The sequence below is a fragment of the Sprattus sprattus genome (genome assembly GCF_963457725.1).
Source record: "Sprattus sprattus genome assembly, contig: scaffold_142, whole genome shotgun sequence".
NCBI classification, from domain to species: Eukaryota; Metazoa; Chordata; class Actinopteri; order Clupeiformes; family Clupeidae; genus Sprattus; species Sprattus sprattus.
Genome location: NW_027666948.1, coordinates 7,501 through 30,000, shown reverse-complemented (window position 1 = coordinate 30,000; position 22,500 = coordinate 7,501). Strand labels below are relative to the sequence as shown.

The 22,500-nt window shown below is 42.6% G+C and overlaps 1 protein-coding gene across 1 annotated transcript in view; it reads left to right on the top strand.

The window, feature by feature from the left end:
• Positions 1-22,500, top strand: part of LOC308382547 (phospholipid-transporting ATPase IA-like) — a gene marked incomplete at both ends in the record, with an annotated part of 53,185 nt that overhangs the window by 28,765 nt on the left and 1,920 nt on the right. The window contains 4 exons of the mRNA XM_080860947.1: positions 11,512-11,557; positions 15,156-15,196; positions 19,066-19,139; positions 21,664-21,733. Of these exons, the coding sequence (XP_080717073.1) occupies positions 11,512-11,557; positions 15,156-15,196; positions 19,066-19,139; positions 21,664-21,733 (231 nt within the window). The remainder of the gene's footprint in view (positions 1-11,511; positions 11,558-15,155; positions 15,197-19,065; positions 19,140-21,663; positions 21,734-22,500) is intronic.

The window sequence follows — 22,500 nt, the reverse complement described above, 5'->3', positions numbered from 1 at the left end:
TATATGTCTTTGGCGTTTATAGCTTAACTATCTAGATTCTAAGTAGCATGGAGGTTTTTTTTGGTACTCCACGTAGATCATAAACCCTTGAAGATAAAAATGAAATTGGTTGGGAAATGTAAACGCTAATATGCTTTTTATCCAGATAAAACGCAGCTCCATCGTTTACTTGCGTTTGTTTACAGGACCATCTTCACTGTTGCACCAACGGGCTGAAGCGGTCAATGGGGCGTATGTGTAATGGCCAACTTCTTAATTTTCTTATTTTTATACGTGGCCATATAAGAAAATGTTTTTCTCATCATTATTGCTATAGCATATGAACAAACATTGAAAAGAAAGTTTTTTAATTAAATTAAACTTGATTTATCTTCTGAAGGTAGGCCTACATTAAAGAACCACTAAAAGTCACAAGCACTGGCCTAAATGTCATGCACTTTGTTTTAATCTTACTATTTAAAGATTCAATGGAAACGTTCAGTACAATCTGCGTAATTGTGGTACAGGTCGTGATGGATCACACTTTTAAGTACACCCCTATCCAGTAAAGCAAGAGGGCATATCGTGATATATATCGCTATCGTGATATAAAATAATCCATATCGTGATATATGTTTTTTTTCCATATCGCCCAGCCCTACCTCACACACTCTCTCACACACACTCTCCCTCTCACACTCTCCCTCTCACATTCTCCCACACACACTCTCCCTCTCACACTCTCCCTCACACACTCTCCCTCACACACTCTCCCTCACACACACACTCTCCCTCACACACACTCTCCCTCACACACTCTCTCACATTCACGGCGTGGAGAGGAGGAGTGAGCCGCCATATAAGCCATCTTCTGTGTGTGTGAGAGTGTGTGTGTTAGAAAGTGTGTGAGAGTGTGTGGAGAGGAGGAGTGAGCCACCATATAAGCCATCTTCTGTGTGTGTGAGGGTGTGTGTGAGAGTGTGTGTGTTAGAGTGTGTGTGTGAGAGAGAGTGTGTGTGTGTGAGAGAGTGTGTGTTAGAAAGTGTGTGAGAGTGTGTGTGTGTGAGAGTGTGTGTGAGAGTGTGTGTGGAGAGGAGGAGTGAGCCGCCATATAAGCCATCTCCTCCCTCTGAGTCTCCCTCAGGGTCTGCATAATTTAAGCACTTTAATCTAATGATCACTTCAACTCCACAGGAAGAGAGAGAGAGAGAGAGAGAGAGAGGGAGAGAGAGAGGGAGAGAGAAATAGAGGGAGAGAGAGAGGAAGAGAGAGAGAGAGAGGGAGGGGGAGGGAGAGAGGGATGAGAAGAAAAGGAACATTTAGAGACACCCCCCCCCCCCCCTCCTTACTGCCACTACTACCCCACAGCACTGCATGGATACATTGTCCAGCAGTTCACAGCACTCCCCAATTAAACACACACACCCTGGCACGCACACACACTTTAAGACACACACACACACACACACCCTGGCACGCACACACACTTTAAGACACACACACACACACACACCATGGCACGCACACACACTTTAAGACACACACACACACACACCCTGGCACGCACACAGACACACACACACACAAAAGTCTTAAAGCTTTAACCCACCCCTGTTGCTGCAGAGCTGAAGAGCTCTCCACGAGTGGTTGACCGTTTATTACATTTCCCAACAGGGAGTGAAGGCACCTGTCATATTGAACACTATCAGCTTCTCCTCTCTCTTCTGTCATATTAAACACTATCAGCTTCTCCTCTCTTCTGTCATATTAAACACTATCAGCTTCTCCTCTCTCTTCTGTCATATTAAACACTATCAGCTTCTCCTCTCTCTTCTGTCATATTAAACACTATCAGCTTCTCCTCTCTTCTCTTTCATATTAAACACTATCAGCTTCTCCTCTCTCTTCTCTTTCATATTAAACACTATCAGCTTCTCCACTGTCTTCTTTCATATTAAACACTATCAGCTTCTCCTCTCTCTTCTGTCATATTAAACACTATCAGCTTCTCCTCTCTTCTCTTTCATATTAAACACTATCAGCTTCTCCTCTCTCTTCTTTCATATTAAACACTATCAGCTTCTCCTCTCTTCTCTTTCATATTAAACACTATCAGCTTCTCCTCTCTCTTCTCTTTCATATTAAACACTATCAGCTTCTCCTCTCTTCTCTTTCATATTAAACACTATCAGCTTCTCCTCTCTCTTCTCTTTCATATTAAACACTATCAGCTTCTCCACTGTCTTCTTTCATATTAAACACTATCAGCTTCTCCTCTCTCTTCTGTCATATTAAACACTATCAGCTTCTCCTCTCTTCTCTTTCATATTAAACACTATCAGCTTCTCCTCTCTCTTCTTTCATATTAAACACTATCAGCTTCTCCTCTCTTCTGTCATATTAAACACTATCAGCTTCTCCTCTCTTCTCTTTCATATTAAACACTATCAGCTTCTCCACTCTCTTCTCTTTCATATTAAACACTATCAGCTTCTCCACTGTCTTCTTTCATATTAAACACTATCAGCTTCTCCTCTCTCTTCTGTCATATTAAACACTATCAGCTTCTCCTCTCTTCTCTTTCATATTAAACACTATCAGCTTCTCCTCTCTCTTCTTTCATATTAAACACTATCAGCTTCTCCTCTCTTCTGTCATATTAAACACTATCAGCTTCTCCTCTCTTCTCTTTCATATTAAACACTATCAGCTTCTCCTCTCTTCTCTTTCATATTAAACACTATCAGCTTCTCCTCTCTCTTCTGTCATATTAAACACTATCAGCTTCTCCTCTCTTCTCTTTCATATTAAACACTATCAGCTTCTCCTCTCTCTTCTGTCATATTAAACACTATCAGCTTCTCCTCTCTCTTCTCTTTCATATTAAACACTATCAGCTTCTCCTCTCTTCTCTTTCATATTAAACACTATCAGCTTCTCCACTCTCTTCTGTCATATTAAACACTATCAGCTTCTCCTCTCTCTTCTGTCATATTAAACACTATCAGCTTCTCCTCTCTTCTCTTTCATATTAAACACTATCAGCTTCTCCTCTCTTCTGTCATATTAAACACTATCAGCTTCTCCTCTCTCTTCTGTCATATTAAACACTATCAGCTTCTCCTCTCTCTTCTTTCATATTAAACACTATCAGCTTCTCCTCTCTCTTCTTTCATATTAAACACTATCAGCTTCTCCTCTCTTCTTTCATATTAAACACTATCAGCTTCTCCTCTCTTCTGTCATATTAAACACTATCAGCTTCTCCTCTCTCTTCTTTCATATTAAACACTATCAGCTTCTCCTCTCTCTTCTTTCATATTAAACACTATCAGCTTCTCCTCTCTCTTCTTTCATATTAAACACTATCAGCTTCTCCTCTCTCTTCTTTCATATTAAACACTATCAGCTTCTCCTCTCTCTTCTGTCATATTAAACACTATCAGCTTCTCCTCTCTTCTGTCATATTAAACACTATCAGCTTCTCCTCTCTCTTCTGTCATATTAAACACTATCAGCTTCTCCTCTCTCTTCTTTCATATTAAACACTATCAGCTTCTCCTCTCTCTTCTGTCATATTAAACACTATCAGCTTCTCCTCTCTCTTCTTTCATATTAAACACTATCAGCTTCTCCTCTCTTCTTTCATATTAAACACTATCAGCTTCTCCACTCTTCTTTCATATTAAACACTATCAGCTTCTCCTCTCTTCTTTCATATTAAACACTATCAGCTTCTCCTCTCTTTCATATTAAACACTATCAGCTTCTCCTCTCTCTTCTCTTTCATATTAAACACTATCAGCTTCTCCTCTCTCTTCTCTTTCATATTAAACACTATCAGCTTCTCCTCTCTCTTCTTTCATATTAAACACTATCAGCTTCTCCTCTCTTCTCTTTCATATTAAACACTATCAGCTTCTCCTCTCTCCTGTCATATTAAACACTATCAGCTTCTCCTCTCTTCTCTTTCATATTAAACACTATCAGCTTCTCCTCTCTTCTTTCATATTAAACACTATCAGCTTCTTCTCTCTTCTGTCATATTAAACACTATCAGCTTCTCCTCTCTCTTCTTTCATATTAAACACTATCAGCTTCTCCTCTCTTCTTTCATATTAAACACTATCAGCTTCTCCTCTCTCTTCTTTCATATTAAACACTATCAGCTTCTCCTCTCTCTTCTTTCATATTAAACACTATCAGCTTCTCCTCTCTCTTCTCTTTCATATTAAACACTATCAGCTTCTCCTCTCTCTTCTGTCATATTAAACACTATCAGCTTCTCCTCTCTCTTCTTTCATATTAAACACTATCAGCTTCTCCTCTCTTCTTTCATATTAAACACTATCAGCTTCTCCTCTCTTCTCTTTCATATTAAACACTATCAGCTTCTCCTCTCTTCTTTCATATTAAACACTATCAGCTTCTTCTCTCTTCTGTCATATTAAACACTATCAGCTTCTCCTCTCTCTTCTTTCATATTAAACACTATCAGCTTCTCCTCTCTTCTTTCATATTAAACACTATCAGCTTCTCCTCTCTCTTCTCTTTCATATTAAACACTATCAGCTTCTCCTCTCTTCTCTTTCATATTAAACACTATCAGCTTCTCCTCTCTTCTTTCATATTAAACACTATCAGCTTCTCCTCTCTTCTTTCATATTAAACACTATCAGCTTCTCCTCTCTCTTCTGTCATATTAAACACTATCAGCTTCTCCTCTCTTCTCTTTCATATTAAACACTATCAGCTTCTCCTCTCTCTTCTTTCATATTAAACACTATCAGCTTCTCCTCTCTTCTCTTTCATATTAAACACTATCAGCTTCTCCTCTCTCTTCTTTCATATTAAACACTATCAGCTTCTCCTCTCTCTTCTGTCATATTAAACACTATCAGCTTCTCCTCTCTTCTGTCATATTAAACACTATCAGCTTCTCCTCTCTCTTCTGTCATATTAAACACTATCAGCTTCTCCTCTCTTCTGTCATATTAAACACTATCAGCTTCTCCTCTCTTTTGTCATATTAAACACTATCAGCTTCTCCTCTCTCTTCTTTCATATTAAACACTATCAGCTTCTCCTCTCTCTTCTGTCATATTAAACACTATCAGCTTCTCCTCTCTCTTCTTTCATATTAAACACTATCAGCTTCTCCTCTCTTCTTTCATATTAAACACTATCAGCTTCTCCACTCTTCTTTCATATTAAACACTATCAGCTTCTCCTCTCTTCTTTCATATTAAACACTATCAGCTTCTCCTCTCTTTCATATTAAACACTATCAGCTTCTCCTCTCTCTTCTCTTTCATATTAAACACTATCAGCTTCTCCTCTCTCTTCTCTTTCATATTAAACACTATCAGCTTCTCCTCTCTCTTCTTTCATATTAAACACTATCAGCTTCTCCTCTCTTCTCTTTCATATTAAACACTATCAGCTTCTCCTCTCTCCTGTCATATTAAACACTATCAGCTTCTCCTCTCTTCTCTTTCATATTAAACACTATCAGCTTCTCCTCTCTTCTTTCATATTAAACACTATCAGCTTCTTCTCTCTTCTGTCATATTAAACACTATCAGCTTCTCCTCTCTCTTCTTTCATATTAAACACTATCAGCTTCTCCTCTCTTCTTTCATATTAAACACTATCAGCTTCTCCTCTCTCTTCTTTCATATTAAACACTATCAGCTTCTCCTCTCTCTTCTTTCATATTAAACACTATCAGCTTCTCCTCTCTCTTCTCTTTCATATTAAACACTATCAGCTTCTCCTCTCTCTTCTGTCATATTAAACACTATCAGCTTCTCCTCTCTCTTCTTTCATATTAAACACTATCAGCTTCTCCTCTCTTCTTTCATATTAAACACTATCAGCTTCTCCTCTCTTCTCTTTCATATTAAACACTATCAGCTTCTCCTCTCTTCTTTCATATTAAACACTATCAGCTTCTTCTCTCTTCTGTCATATTAAACACTATCAGCTTCTCCTCTCTCTTCTTTCATATTAAACACTATCAGCTTCTCCTCTCTTCTTTCATATTAAACACTATCAGCTTCTCCTCTCTCTTCTCTTTCATATTAAACACTATCAGCTTCTCCTCTCTTCTCTTTCATATTAAACACTATCAGCTTCTCCTCTCTTCTTTCATATTAAACACTATCAGCTTCTCCTCTCTTCTTTCATATTAAACACTATCAACTTCTCCTCTCTCTTCTGTCATATTAAACACTATCAGCTTCTCCTCTCTTCTCTTTCATATTAAACACTATCAGCTTCTCCTCTCTCTTCTTTCATATTAAACACTATCAGCTTCTTCTCTCTTCTGTCATATTAAACACTATCAGCTTCTCCTCTCTCTTCTTTCATATTAAACACTATCAGCTTCTCCTCTCTCTTCTTTCATATTAAACACTATCAGCTTCTCCTCTCTCTTCTGTCATATTAAACACTATCAGCTTCTCCTCTCTTCTGTCATATTAAACACTATCAGCTTCTCCTCTCTTTTGTCATATTAAACACTATCAGCTTCTCCTCTCTCTTCTTTCATATTAAACACTATCAGCTTCTCCTCTCTCTTCTGTCATATTAAACACTATCAGCTTCTCCTCTCTCTTCTTTCATATTAAACACTATCAGCTTCTCCTCTCTTCTTTCATATTAAACACTATCAGCTTCTCCACTCTTCTTTCATATTAAACACTATCAGCTTCTCCTCTCTTCTTTCATATTAAACACTATCAGCTTCTCCTCTCTTTCATATTAAACACTATCAGCTTCTCCTCTCTCTTCTCTTTCATATTAAACACTATCAGCTTCTCCTCTCTCTTCTCTTTCATATTAAACACTATCAGCTTCTCCTCTCTCTTCTTTCATATTAAACACTATCAGCTTCTCCTCTCTTCTCTTTCATATTAAACACTATCAGCTTCTCCTCTCTCCTGTCATATTAAACACTATCAGCTTCTCCTCTCTTCTCTTTCATATTAAACACTATCAGCTTCTCCTCTCTTCTTTCATATTAAACACTATCAGCTTCTTCTCTCTTCTGTCATATTAAACACTATCAGCTTCTCCTCTCTCTTCTTTCATATTAAACACTATCAGCTTCTCCTCTCTTCTTTCATATTAAACACTATCAGCTTCTCCTCTCTCTTCTTTCATATTAAACACTATCAGCTTCTCCTCTCTCTTCTTTCATATTAAACACTATCAGCTTCTCCTCTCTCTTCTCTTTCATATTAAACACTATCAGCTTCTCCTCTCTCTTCTGTCATATTAAACACTATCAGCTTCTCCTCTCTCTTCTTTCATATTAAACACTATCAGCTTCTCCTCTCTTCTTTCATATTAAACACTATCAGCTTCTCCTCTCTTCTCTTTCATATTAAACACTATCAGCTTCTCCTCTCTTCTTTCATATTAAACACTATCAGCTTCTTCTCTCTTCTGTCATATTAAACACTATCAGCTTCTCCTCTCTCTTCTTTCATATTAAACACTATCAGCTTCTCCTCTCTTCTTTCATATTAAACACTATCAGCTTCTCCTCTCTCTTCTCTTTCATATTAAACACTATCAGCTTCTCCTCTCTTCTCTTTCATATTAAACACTATCAGCTTCTCCTCTCTTCTTTCATATTAAACACTATCAGCTTCTCCTCTCTTCTTTCATATTAAACACTATCAGCTTCTCCTCTCTCTTCTGTCATATTAAACACTATCAGCTTCTCCTCTCTTCTCTTTCATATTAAACACTATCAGCTTCTCCTCTCTCTTCTTTCATATTAAACACTATCAGCTTCTCCTCTCTTCTCTTTCATATTAAACACTATCAGCTTCTCCTCTCTCTTCTTTCATATTAAACACTATCAGCTTCTCCTCTCTCTTCTGTCATATTAAACACTATCAGCTTCTCCTCTCTTCTGTCATATTAAACACTATCAGCTTCTCCTCTCTTCTCTTTCATATTAAACACTATCAGCTTCTCCTCTCTCTTCTTTCATATTAAACACTATCAGCTTCTCCTCTCTCTTCTTTCATATTAAACACTATCAGCTTCTCCTCTCTCTTCTGTCATATTAAACACTATCAGCTTCTCCTCTCTTCTGTCATATTAAACACTATCAGCTTCTCCTCTCTTCTCTTTCATATTAAACACTATCAGCTTCTCCTCTCTCTTCTTTCATATTAAACACTATCAGCTTCTCCTCTCTCTTCTGTCATATTAAACACTATCAGCTTCTCCTCTCTTCTGTCATATTAAACACTATCAGCTTCTCCTCTCTTCTTTCATATTAAACACTATCAGCTTCTCCTCTCTCTTCTCTTTCATATTAAACACTATCAGCTTCTCCTCTCTTCTCTTTCATATTAAACACTATCAGCTTCTCCTCTCTTCTTTCATATTAAACACTATCAGCTTCTCCTCTCTTCTTTCATATTAAACACTATCAGCTTCTCCTCTCTCTTCTGTCATATTAAACACTATCAGCTTCTCCTCTCTCTTCTGTCATATTAAACACTATCAGCTTCTCCTCTCTTCTCTTTCATATTAAACACTATCAGCTTCTCCTCTCTCTTCTGTCATATTAAACACTATCAGCTTCTCCTCTCTTCTGTCATATTAAACACTATCAGCTTCTCCTCTCTCTTCTTTCATATTAAACACTATCAGCTTCTCCTCTCTTCTCTTTCATATTAAACACTATCAGCTTCTCCTCTCTCTTCTTTCATATTAAACACTATCAGCTTCTCCTCTCTCTTCTGTCATATTAAACACTATCAGCTTCTCCTCTCTTCTGTCATATTAAACACTATCAGCTTCTCCTCTCTTCTCTTTCATATTAAACACTATCAGCTTCTCCTCTCTCTTCTTTCATATTAAACACTATCAGCTTCTCCTCTCTCTTCTGTCATATTAAACACTATCAGCTTCTCCTCTCTTCTGTCATATTAAACACTATCAGCTTCTCCTCTCTTCTCTTTCATATTAAACACTATCAGCTTCTCCTCTCTTCTCTTTCATATTAAACACTATCAGCTTCTCCTCTCTCTTCTCTTTCATATTAAACACTATCAGCTTCTCCTCTCTTCTCTTTCATATTAAACACTATCAGCTTCTCCTCTCTTCTTTCATATTAAACACTATCAGCTTCTCCTCTCTTCTTTCATATTAAACACTATCAGCTTCTCCTCTCTCTTCTGTCATATTAAACACTATCAGCTTCTCCTCTCTCTTCTGTCATATTAAACACTATCAGCTTCTCCTCTCTTCTCTTTCATATTAAACACTATCAGCTTCTCCTCTCTCTTCTTTCATATTAAACACTATCAGCTTCTCCTCTCTTCTGTCATATTAAACACTATCAGCTTCTCCTCTCTCTTCTTTCATATTAAACACTATCAGCTTCTCCTCTCTTCTTTCATATGAAACACTATCAGCTTCTCCACTCTCTTCTGTCATATTAAACACTATCAGCTTCTCCTCTCTCTTCTTTCATATTAAACACTATCAGCTTCTCCTCTCTTCTTTCATATGAAACACTATCAGCTTCTCCTCTCTTCTTTCATATTAAACACTATCAGCTTCTCCTCTCTTCTGTCATATTAAACACTATCAGCTTCTCCTCTCTTCTGTCATATTAAACACTATCAGCTTCTCCTCTCTCTTCTTTCATATTAAACACTATCAGCTTCTCCTCTCTTCTTTCATATGAAACACTATCAGCTTCTCCACTCTCTTCTGTCATATTAAACACTATCAGCTTCTCCTCTCTCTTCTTTCATATTAAACACTATCAGCTTCTCCTCTCTTCTTTCATATGAAACACTATCAGCTTCTCCTCTCTTCTTTCATATTAAACACTATCAGCTTCTCCTCTCTTCTGTCATATTAAACACTATCAGCTTCTCCTCTCTCTTCTTTCATATTAAACACTATCAGCTTCTCCTCTCTCTTCTTTCATATTAAACACTATCAGCTTCTCCTCTCTTCTTTCATATGAAACACTATCAGCTTCTCCACTCTCTTCTGTCATATTAAACACTATCAGCTTCTCCTCTCTCTTCTTTCATATTAAACACTATCAGCTTCTCCTCTCTTCTTTCATATGAAACACTATCAGCTTCTCCTCTCTCTTCTTTCATATTAAACACTATCAGCTTCTCCTCTCTTCTCTTTCATATTAAACACTATCAGCTTCTCCTCTCTCTTCTTTCATATTAAACACTATCAGCTTCTCCTCTCTCTTCTTTCATATTAAACACTATCAGCTTCTCCTCTCTCTTCTGTCATATTAAACACTATCAGCTTCTCCTTTCTCTTCTCTTTCATATTAAACATTATCAGCTTCTCCTCTCTCTTCTTTCATATTAAACACTATCAGCTTCTCCTCTCTTCTCTTTCATATTAAACACTATCAGCTTCTCCTCTCTCTTCTGTCATATTAAACACTATCAGCTTCTCCTCTCTCTTCTGTCATATTAAACACTATCAGCTTCTCCTTTCTCTTCTCTTTCATATTAAACACTATCAGCTTCTCCTCTCTCTTCTGTCATATTAAACACTATCAGCTTCTCCTCTCTCTTCTGTCATATTAAACACTATCAGCTTCTCCTCTCTCTTCTTTCATATGAAACACTATCAGCTTCTCCACGCTTTTCTTTCTGAGAGCGAGACCAAGAGCGAAAGAGAGAGAGAGGAGGAGGAGGAGGAGGAGGGGGGGAGGAAAGGAAGTGAGGAAGCACTGCGGAATTTTTCCTCAGGCAGTTCATCTGTTAGTTTAAGACGTGAGTGTATCGAGTAAAACAAGAGCATGTCTACAGAATCTGTGGTGCCTAAACACAGCGTCAGTAAGTGAAGGCCAATGAGCCTTCATAAGGCCAATGAGCGTTCATAAGGCCAATGGTCATCTTCCAGCTGCAGCATACCCACGGATGATCAAGATTTCTAATGACATCAAACAGACCATGTTACATCCGAATCAGAAGCCTCATCATCGCACTGAAATGTCTGTTAGTTGTCATGTAAATATGATTCTGTCCTGACAGTGACCTGTGTGTGTGTGTGTGTGTGTGTGTGTGTGTGTGTGTGTGTGTGTGTGTGCCTTTCTGTGCTGTGGGCAGTAGTGTAATAGCCCTAACGGAGCTAGGATGAGGGTGCGTTAAATATACATGCAGTGTTTTTTTTCTATCTATGTCCTCGGGGCTGTAGTCAGCCTCTCCTCTACGTTAATGTTTGGAGAGCTCCAATCGCTCCCCCCCCCCCCCCCACCCCCCCCTCAGTGTAAGCAGAGATCAAAGTGGCTGTTGTAATTTGCTGAGGAAACGCTACTCTTCGTCTGACGTACCACTTTTCCCTCGTGTTCCATCTTGACCCCCCTCTCATCACTCGTGCCTCGTGTGCCTCTCTTAGGGAGCCTTTTGCCCTCTCTGAGCTGCAGACATTCCGTGAGACACCGTGTGTTTGAGTCACCGTGTGTGTGTGTGCCCTCCTGCTAAACTCATCTTTCTCTTTCCTCTCTTTCAGAAGCGGCACAATGCAGACGGTGTCGTCAACAGGAAGGAAACCCAAGGTGAGACACACACACACACACACACACATACACACACACACACACACATGCTGCCATTCCCCAAACCCATGCCCACCCCCATAGCACCGGAACATGCTGCCATTCCCCAAACCCATGCCCACCCCCATAGCACCGGAACATGCTGCCATTCCCCAAACCCATGCCCACCCCCATAGCACCGGAACATGCTGCCATTCCCCAAACCCATGCCCACCCCCATAGCACCGGAACATGCTGCCATTCCCCAAACCCATGCCCAGCCCCTTAGCACCGGAACATGCTGCCATTCCCCAAACCCATGCCCACCCCCATAGCACCGGAACATGCTGCCATTCCCCAAACCCATGCCCACCCCCATAGCACCGGAACATGCTGCCATTCCCCAAACCCATGCCCACCCCCATAGCACCGGAACATGCTGCCATTCCCCAAACCCATGCCCAGCCCCTTAGCACCGGAACATGCTGCCATTCCCCAAACCCATGCCCACCCCCATAGCACCGGAACATGCTGCCATTCCCCAAACCCATGCCCAGCCCCTTAGCACCGGAACATGCTGCCATTCCCCAAACCCATGCCCACCCCCATAGCACCGGAACATGCTGCCATTCCCCAAACCCATGCCCACCCCCATAGCACCGGAACATGCTGCCATTCCCCAAACCCATGCCCACCCCCATAGCACCGGAACATGCTGCCATTCCCCAAACCCATGCCCAGCCCCTTAGCACCGGAACATGCTGCCATTCCCCAAACCCATGCCCACCCCCATAGCACCGGAACATGCTGCCATTCCCCAAACCCATGCCCAGCCCCTTAGCACCGGAACATGCTGCCATTCCCCAAACCCATGCCCACCCCCATAGCACCGGAACATGCTGCCATTCCCCAAACCCATGCCCAGCCCCTTAGCACCGGAACATGCTGCCATTCCCCAAACCCATGCCCACCCCCATAGCACCGGAACATGCTGCCATTCCCCAAACCCATGCCCACCCCCATAGCACCGGAACATGCTGCCATTCCCCAAACCCATGCCCAGCCCCATAGCACCGGAACATGCTGCCATTCCCCAAACCCATGTCCACCCCCATAGCACCGGAACATGCTGCCATTCCCCAAACCCATGCCCACCCCCATAGCACCGGAACATGCTGCCATTCCCCAAACCCATGCCCACCCCCATAGCACCGGAACATGCTGCCATTCCCCAAACCCATGCCCACCCCCATAGCACCGGAACATGCTGCCATTCCCCAAACCCATGCCCACCCCCATAGCACCGGAACATGCTGCCATTCCCCAAACCCATGCCCACCCCCATAGCACCGGAACATGCTGCCATTCCCCAAACCCATGCCCACCCCCATAGCACCGGAACATGCTGCCATTCCCCAAACCCATGCCCACCCCCATAGCACCGGAACATGCTGCCATTCCCCAAACCCATGCCCACCCCCATAGCACCGGAACATGCTGCCATTCCCCAAACCCATGCCCACCCCCATAGCACCGGAACATGCTGCCATTCCCCAAACCCATGCCCACCCCCATAGCACCGGAACATGCTGCCATTCCCCAAACCCATGCCCACCCCCATAGCACCGGAACATGCTGCCATTCCCCAAACCCATGCTCTGCCCCTTAGCACCGGAAGGTCATGCGAGGCCCAAAGGTCGTCAGGTCACAGGTCACAGGGGCATCAACCCCTTAATGTTTTTGCTCTCATAAAAACACTTCACTTCCTCAGTTGGCTTTTAAATGCCATGTCTTCATAATTCTATCAACTTGTAGTTGTCCTGACAGCATGTGTGTGACCAGCAGGCCCTGCTACTCTAAACCTCACTCGCCACGGGCTGAATACCACCCCTAACCCTAACCCAGCAGGCCCTGCTACTCTAAAGAGAGTCCACCTCACTCGCCACCCCTAACCCTAACCCAGCAGGCCCTGCTACTCTAAAGAGAGTCCACCTCACTCGCCACCCCTAACCCTAACCCAGCAGGCCCTGCTACTCTAAAGAGAGTCCACCTCACTCGCCACCCCTAACCCTAACCCAGCAGGCCCTGCTACTCTAAAGAGAGTCCACCTCACTCGCCACGTGCTGAATTCCACTTCATTTCAGCTCAACTCAACAGAGAGATTGTCTGTGTGTGAGTGTGAGTGTGAGTGTGAGGGTGAGTGTGTGTGTGTCTGTGAGTGTGAATGTGAGTGTGTCTGTGTGTGTGTGTGTGTCTGTGTGTGTGAGTGTGAGTGTGTGTGTGTGTGTGTCTGTGAGTGTGAGTGTGTCTCTCTCCATTCCTCTGTGGGGATGATCATCTGTTGCACTCTATTTGCTCTGAGAGGCTGCTCAGCTCATTTGTTTATCCGGGTGTGTGTGTGTGTGTGTGTGTGTGTGTGTGTGCTGTGTGTAGAGGCTTCAGCACGGCCACAGAAGCCTCCTGACTCTCGAGGCACATTGAATATGACACGCCCAAAGAGAGAGCTGCAGTTCTGTCGACAGTGCCATCTTTCTTACTCTCTGTCTCCTACTTCCACACGCTCTCTCTCTCTCTGTGTCGCCCTTGCTCTCTTCTTGTATGTCTTCATGTCTCCTTTCCTCTCTTCTTGTATGTCTTCATGTCTCCTTTCCTCTCTTCTTGTATGTCTTCATGTCGCCTTTCCTCTCTTCTTTTATGTCTTCATGTCTCCTTTCCTCTCTTCTTGTATGTCTTCATGTCTCCTTTCCTCTCTTCTTGTATGTCTTCATGTCTCCTTTCCTCTCTTCTTGTATGTCTTCATGTCTCCTTTCCTCTCTTCTTTTATGTCTTCATGTCTCCTTTCCTCTCTTCTTGTATGTCTTCATGTCTCCTTTCCTCTCTTCTTGTATGTCTTCATGTCTCCTTTCCTCTCTTCTTGTATGTCTTCATGTCTCCTTTCCTCTCTTCTTTTATGTCTTCATGTCTCCTTTCCTCTCTTCTTGTATGTCTTCATGTCTCCTTTCCTCTCTTCTTGTATGTCTTCATGTCGCCTTTCCTCTCTTCTTGTATGTCTTCATGTCTCCTTTCCTCTCTTCTTGTATGTCTTCATGTCTCCTTTCCTCTCTTCTTGTATGTCTTCATGTCTCCTTTCCTCTCTTCTTTTATGTCTTCATGTCTCCTTTCCTCTCTTCTTGTATGTCTTCATGTCTCCTTTCCTCTCTTCTTGTATGTCTTCATGTCTCCTTTCCTCTCTTCTTGTATGTCTTCATGTCTCCTTTCCTCTCTTCTTTTATGTCTTCATGTCTCCTTTCCTCTCTTCTTGTATGTCTTCATGTCTCCTTTCCTCTCTTCTTGTATGTCTTCATGTCTCCTTTCCTCTCTTCTTGAATGTCTTCATGTCTCCTTTCCTCTCTTCTCCTTTTCATCTCCCCCGCTTTATCGTCATTTCACAATCTGTCCTCCCTCTCTCTCTACTCGTTTTGGTCCTCATCCTTTCCTTCTTTCTCTTTCTTTTTTCTCCTTCACTCTTCCTATATTCCCTCCCTCCTTCTCTCTCTCTCTCCCACTCCCTCCCCTTCCCTCTCTCTCCCATCTCTCTCTGTGTCTCTCTCTAATTCTCTTCTTCTTCCCCCACCTGCAGTGCTGAGGAATGGCGCCTGGGAGATTGTGCACTGGGAAAAGGTACGTCTCTCTCTCTCCCTACCCCTCTCTCTCTCTCTCTCTCTCTCTCTCTCTTTCTCTCTCTCTCTCTCCCTCTCCTCTCCCTTTCTCTCTCTCTCCTGCTCTCCATGCCAGATGGTTCCCACCAGCCCTGGCTGTGTGCTGTGGCCCACTGACTGGCCCACTGACTGGCCCACTGACTGGCTCCCTGACTGGCCCACTGCCCCATAGAGAAAGCAGAGCGCCCTAAGAGAGGCTACGGCTGGCCATGTCTGTGTCATGGAATAGACCACACACTGTGTGTGTGTGTGTGTGTGTGCTGGCGCGTGTGTGTGTGTGTGTGTGCGGGCGCGTGTGTGTGTGTGTGTGTGTGTGTGTGTGTGTGTGTGTGTGTGCTGGCACGTGTGTGTGTGTGTGTGTGTGTGTGTTATGGAATAGACCACACTGGGATAAGTATAGGGTTCAGGTTAGGGTAAGGGATAGTTCAGGTTGAGGGTTGGGGTTAGCAGCTTGTAACATCATGCTCCTATGCAAGAATGACATTGTACTGAAACACTATAGAATGGACATGTAAGATATATTTGTCACAGTTATTGCATTACGATTACGCTCATAGTAAAACCCTGCGATGCCAGGTAATGTGTACTTAAAGCCCTGTAACTAATACATTCACTACAGAGTATCCTTACTGTCTCCCCCTCCCCCACACTCAGTGTGTGTACATTCCTCAGCTGATAATACTGGATGATGGGGCGGTTGCGACAGAGTGCAGCTTTCACTGTCAGTGTGTGTTTTTAAAAAGCGGCCAGTTAATTAATGTGTCAGGGACATGCAGGGCCTATAATAAGCAGGTGCAGAGCAGAGGGAGTTGTGAGCAGACACCAGTGCTGTAAGCACTATGATGGGTTCAGTGTACTGAGCCTGCGTAGAGGTCGCTCAGACACCAGTGCTGTAAGTACTATGATGGGTTAGGGTTAGGGTTCACCAGTGCTGTAAGTACTATGATGGCTTCAGTGAGCAGACACCAGTGCTGTAAGCACTATGATGGCTTCAGTGTACTGAGCCTGCGTAGAGGTCGCTCAGACACCAGTGCTGTAAGTACTATGATGGGTTAGGGTTAGGGTTCACCAGTGCTGTAAGTACTATGATGGCTTCAGTGAGCAGACACCAGTGCTATAAGTACTATGACGGGTTAGGGTTAGGGTTCACCAGTGCTGTAAGTACTATGATGGGTTAGGGTTAGGGTTCACCAGTGCTGTAAGTACTATGATGGCTTCAGTGTGTAGAGGTCGCGTAGAGGTCGCTCAGCCTTGGTGCAGTGTGCTCACTGCTGGTTCTCAGGGAATTGAAGTGTTCAGCCGCCTCAAGACTGGTACTGTAAACTCACACACACTCAGGAACATAACGCCTGGAAAGGGAGGTAAGTATCTCTGCTTACACACACACACAAAGGTTAAACCTGTAGTAGATCAGAAGTAAAGGGAAGACACCTTTTGTTGTCTTTATGTTATTTACCTGTTCATTAAGCAGAGGCTTTAACTTCCACAGTGATGGTCTGTTAATAATGTTTGTGAGTTCTTGTTTCATCACAAACTGAGCTTTTGCTCCCATGCAGTGAAGCAGTTTGCATCTCATGAAATTGTAAAATTGGTGTAAATTGCCAGGATCAGGGGCGGAGTGGGACACAAAAATCCACCGGGACAATTCTGACTGCACCGGCCCACCACCGGCCCACAACGTGCCCAAAACTGGCCCAACCCGCATCCCCTCCACCTCCCATATCAACTACACAAACAAACGGGCGGCTTTTGATCATTATTGTTAGATTTAGTGTTGATGTGTGGGTGACAGACATGACAGTGACAGTGACAGTGTATTTGTATATGTACATTTATGGAAATACGGAACAAATCGCGTCCCGTATTGGCTCAAATGTTATGCTAATTCGCAACAATGTGTCCTGTCAACTCACTCGCATTTAGTTGACGGCTGGTTGAATAAATCCGTAATTCTTGTACATTTTGATGCACTTTCCTCCAGCATCCGCCTCTTTTTCAGTCTGGCCTTTTTGCCCCCTCCTTTCTCCTTTCTCTTATGTCCCTCAATCAGGTCCACTTCACCTGCTCTCTCTCGCTGATAGCCGCTAATTTATCTCCCTAGGTTCACTTGATAAAGGCACAACGATACGCATTTCCCATGAGGCAATTTGCTCCGACCATTCTACATTCAACAAAAAACGAATTCAATCGCTGGCCAATTTATATTTGTGGTCATGAAAGTAGCCTAATGAAGCGTCTGAATAAAAAAGAATTACATCAATATAGGAGGCTAAACAAAAATCAGAAGGTTGGATTAATGGGAGTGAGTTTGACACACACCATAGGTGTGATGTACAGAGACAAATAGAGCTATAAATAGTGGTTGGACTGCTGAACCACAGAACTCTCAGAGAACTTAGAGATTTTCACGGGACCATGATTCGACGTACATGTAATCTCGATGGGCCGCTCATGAATTTGACACGACGGCTGCGAAGGCCAGTCTGCAGGCTGGTTCTCGATAGATTATTGGCCGACCGGCCTACCGGGAAAAATCCCGGTCCTCCCGATGGCCACTCCGCCCCTGGCCAGGATTCAACATGTTGAAAATGTTCTCTCTCATGACTCAGTCTAAGGGTATAAAGGGCAGCGGCAGGAGAAGGGTTTTATATTCTAATGTGTGAAAAAAAACTTTTCCTCAGAAAATGACCTAACCATAACCAGTGTTTGTCTTGCAGGTTGTGGTGGGAGATATAGTTAAAGTAAATAGCAAAGATTACGTACCTGCAGATGTGATTCTGCTGTCATCCAGGTACGGGACCGCTACTCAAGTCCCAGGGAGTCCCCCTCATGTCCGGTCCCCGCTGCTCTCGCTCTCCACTCCGCAGAGGAAGTGATGCTTCAGCCCTAAAATGCTGAGGAAGTTAAAAACAAAATATAGCACTGTGTGACATGAACTTGAACTTTAAGATGTATACCATCCTATTAAAGCAGTGTGTTTCCTACTGAGGGGAATGATGCAGGAGATCAGTGAGAGGTGCATTTGTGGGAGTCATCACTTCCTTCAGGGGTGTGCTGTGTTACTGGGCAGCACAGATCAGCAGTGCCTGGAGACTGATCACTTCCTTCAGGGGTGTGCTGTGTTACTGGGCAGCACAGATCAGCAGTGCCTGGAGACTGATCACTTCCTTCAGGGGTGTGCTGTGTTACTGGGCAGCACAGATCAGCAGTGCCTGGAGACTGATCACTTCCTTCAGGGGTGTGCTGTGTTACTGGGCAGCACAGATCAGCAGTGCCTGGAGACTGATCACTTCCTGTAGGGGTGTGCTGTGTCACTGGGCAGCACAGATCAGCAGTGCCTGGAGACTGATCACTTCCTGTAGGGGTGTGCTGTGTTACTGGGCTTCTCCTTTCCTTTTCAGTGGCCCTCAGCAAGTCAGGCCTCATGTGCTGATCCTATTCCACTTCCAAATCCAGTCCAACCTGTACATTTGACTAATCCAGTTGAGCGTCATGTTTATTGTTTTTGTGGATCATCAGTGGTCCATGATTTGTGAACCTGACATGGGGCCTGACTTGTTTCTGAGAGCTTTTGAAAACGAAACAGAAGACCAAAACCGAATGAAACGACTGTGGGTTTGACGTGTGTGTTCTTTACCTCTGTAGACTAAAAGCATTGTCTCTCTCTTCATCCCTGTGTGTGTGTGTGTGTGTGTCTACCTACGCTCTTCCCATCTCTTCTGCCCTCCTCCTCTTCCTCCTCCGCCTCCTCATCCTCAACAATCATTCTTCTGTGTGCGATCAACTCCGCCACGCTCTGTCCCACTCCCTGCTGGTGCATCTTGGGTAAAGGTGGCGGTGGGGGAGATAGTCAAAGCGGCCAACGGGGATCATCTCCCGGCGGACCTCGTCATCCTGTCGTCCAGGTCAGGAACGTCACTGCAGCGCTCCGAGGGGGAATTGTGGGAAAGTGGCATGGGACAAGAGACGCTTTTTTTTTTTTTATCACGAGCACTCCCTGTGGGAATACACAGAGAGGGTTGCTCAGATTTAGAAACGCACATCACTGAACACAGAGACATTTCCCACTTCACCCATAGTTTTCACTGAGTAGGGAAACCTAAACAAACCGTTTGAACTGCTAGACTGAATTCATAATTGGGCATCAGTTCCCCTCTCTGTTATCTCCAAAGTTTGTCTGTTAATGAATTTTCAATGTCAATGTTGTGAAAGCGTACTGATGCTCTATATCAAGGCTAATCGTCAGCCGCGTGCTGTATAGCAGCAGTATTGGGTGCTACCCGGCCAAGCACAAGTCAGGGAGAAGCACTTCTTCGCCCATCTTAAAAGAAAGGGACCCTTTGACTTGGTTGGCAGATTGTGTTTCCGTGTCGTAGACAATGCATGGCTTCAACCTCAGCTGCCTGGCCCCTCACAAGCTGAGACCACATCTGCGCTGTGACTCATTGCATGCTGTCACATCTCAACAGGAGCACAAGTGCACCACACACACACACACACACACACACACACACACACACACACACACACTGTGCTGCAACACTGAACCATCCCCTCCTGCCTAGTTTGCTTCCACTCTGTATCTATGGTGGTTTGATGTTTTAAAACTTATTTTCCCCCTTCTAAACCACCCTGTCATGGATAGGCTGTTTATTTCTGCTGCATTGTTAATGGAACTTCTGTTCTGTTCCATTCTGAAATGGAATGGCTTTGTGCAATGTAGCTGCCCTTGGCAAGGTGCCCATAGATTAATATGGAGCATAGTGTTTCAGCTTTCCTCCAGCCAGTGTTGGCAGCACTCTGCAGTAAGCAGATGTATACAATAAGAAAATCAATGCCCCACGGTCACCCGTTAAGTATGAAATACACGGGCAATTCATTTAGCTACATTTCTCCTTTCGGGGAGCTCATCATTCACATATACATCATCCCATCAGTTTCATTAAGAGGCAGTGGATGTTGGCACCCTAAGCACTGTCTCAAACTGTCTCACTGTCTCAAACTGTCTCACTGTCTCAAACTGTCTCACTGTCTCAAACTGTCTCGTGCCCAGCTGAACACCCATTCGTCTGCTGTGACGCTTGTGCTGTGCTGCTCTCCCCACTTCCTAGTTGCATGTGCGAGACTTCCACTCACAGGACAGCTGGGTTCAACACCAACACACACAGAGACTGAGAGAAACACTGACCCTAACATACTACACCATACTCACCATACTACACCATACTCACCATACTACACCATACTACACCATACTCACCATACTACACCATACTCATACTTCTATAATTACAGCTCATCCTAGGATCAGAACATACTACACCATACTCATACTTCTATAATTACAGCTCATCCTAGGATCAGAACATACTACACCATACTCATACTTCTATAATTACAGCTCATCCTAGGATCAGAACATACTACACCATACTCATACTTCTATACTAACAGCTCATCCTAGGATCAGAACATACTACACCATACTCATACTTCTATACTAACAGCTCATCCTAGGATCAGAACATACTACACCATACTCATACTTCTATAATTACAGCTCATCCTAGGATCAGAACATACTACACTGTACTATTAGACTTGAATTGCTCATCCTAGTCTTAGAACATACTACACTATATGTACTATTAGGCTATAATTGCTCATCCTAGGTTTATAAAATACTAAACAATATAATAATAAAATGTAAAATATGTACTATTTGGCTTTAAATGCTCATCCTATGTTTATATAAAATACTACACTTTATGTACTATTAGAATTTAAATACTCATCGTACTTTCATAAAATGCTACACTATGCAGTGTATGTACTATTAGTCTATAAATGCTCATCCTAGGTTCATAACATACTATATTGTACATGTTACATTATAAAACACTGACCTAGTTTTATAACACTCCACTATGTGTTCGTGCCATACTATGAACACTAACCCTATTTTCATAAGATACTATACCGCATGCACGTACTGTATGTGTGTGCTGTGATGAATGTTGCTTTACATGAAACACATTCAAGAGAGCATGACTGGCCAGTTTAAGATGCCACACAACGGACAAATGACTGATAGAATTGTCTTTGTTTGTGGAAGTGGTGCGTTCAGCTGTTCTGTTTGAGTTGGCTCTCCATTGTGTATGGTGTTAGCAGATGACATTGACAGATTTGTTTGTGGATTAGCATTCTTGACAAAAAAAAAAAATCAATTTTTCAAATCTGTATTTACAGTGTGACCATCCAAAGCCAAGCATTCAAGTAGTGTTCTATGTTCATAGTCTTTCTTTAATGATTCAGATCCAGTGTTCTCAGCACTGGGGAGTAGCCGTAGCGCTAATTGACGGTAACATGATGCTAGTGCGTACATGTGTCCACATGCCCTGCGTAATCTTGCCTTTCACTCCCGACCAGTGAACCGCAAGGAATGTGTTACATTGAAACCTCCAACCTGGATGGAGAGACCAACCTGAAAATAAGACAGGTGAGGCCTGTGTGTTGTTATGTCATTTTGTCTGTTGAATGCAGCATGTCAATGTATTGTTTTTTTTTCTTCGAAGCAGCAGTATTAAACATTTTTCACATGAGAATAAAAGAGTAGTGCATCAGAAGCTAACAAGCTAATAATGTAAATAAAAGAGTAGTGCATCAGAAGCTAACAAGCTAATAATGTAAATAAAAGAGTAGTGCATCAGAAGCTAACAAGCTAATAATGTAAATAAAAGAGTAGTGCATCAGAAGCTAACAAGCTAATAATGTAAATAAAAGAGTAGTGCATCAGAAGCTAACAAGCTAATAATGTAAATACAAGAGTAGTGCATCAGAAGCTAACAAGCTGATAATGTAAATACAAGAGTAGTGCATCAGAAGCTAACAAGCTAATAATGAAAATAAAAGAGTAGTGCATCAGAAGCTAACAAGCTAATAATGAAAATAAAAGAGTAGTGCATCAGAAGCTAACAAGCTAATAATGTCCAGCTGTATAGCTGCATTCCAGATGCATTCATTCATTGACCCAGTTCTTATTCAGATCTTCATTGTTGTAATGAATATCTTGTGTATGTTTTATTTAAGCGTGTGTATCTTGTGTATGTTTTATTTAAGCGTGTGTATCTTGTGTATGTTTTATTTAAGGGTGTGTATCTTGTGTATGTTTTATTTAAGCGTGTGTATCTTGTGTATGTTTTATTTAAGGGTGTGTATCTTGTGTATGTTTTATTTAAGGGTGTGTATCTTGTGTATGTTTAATTT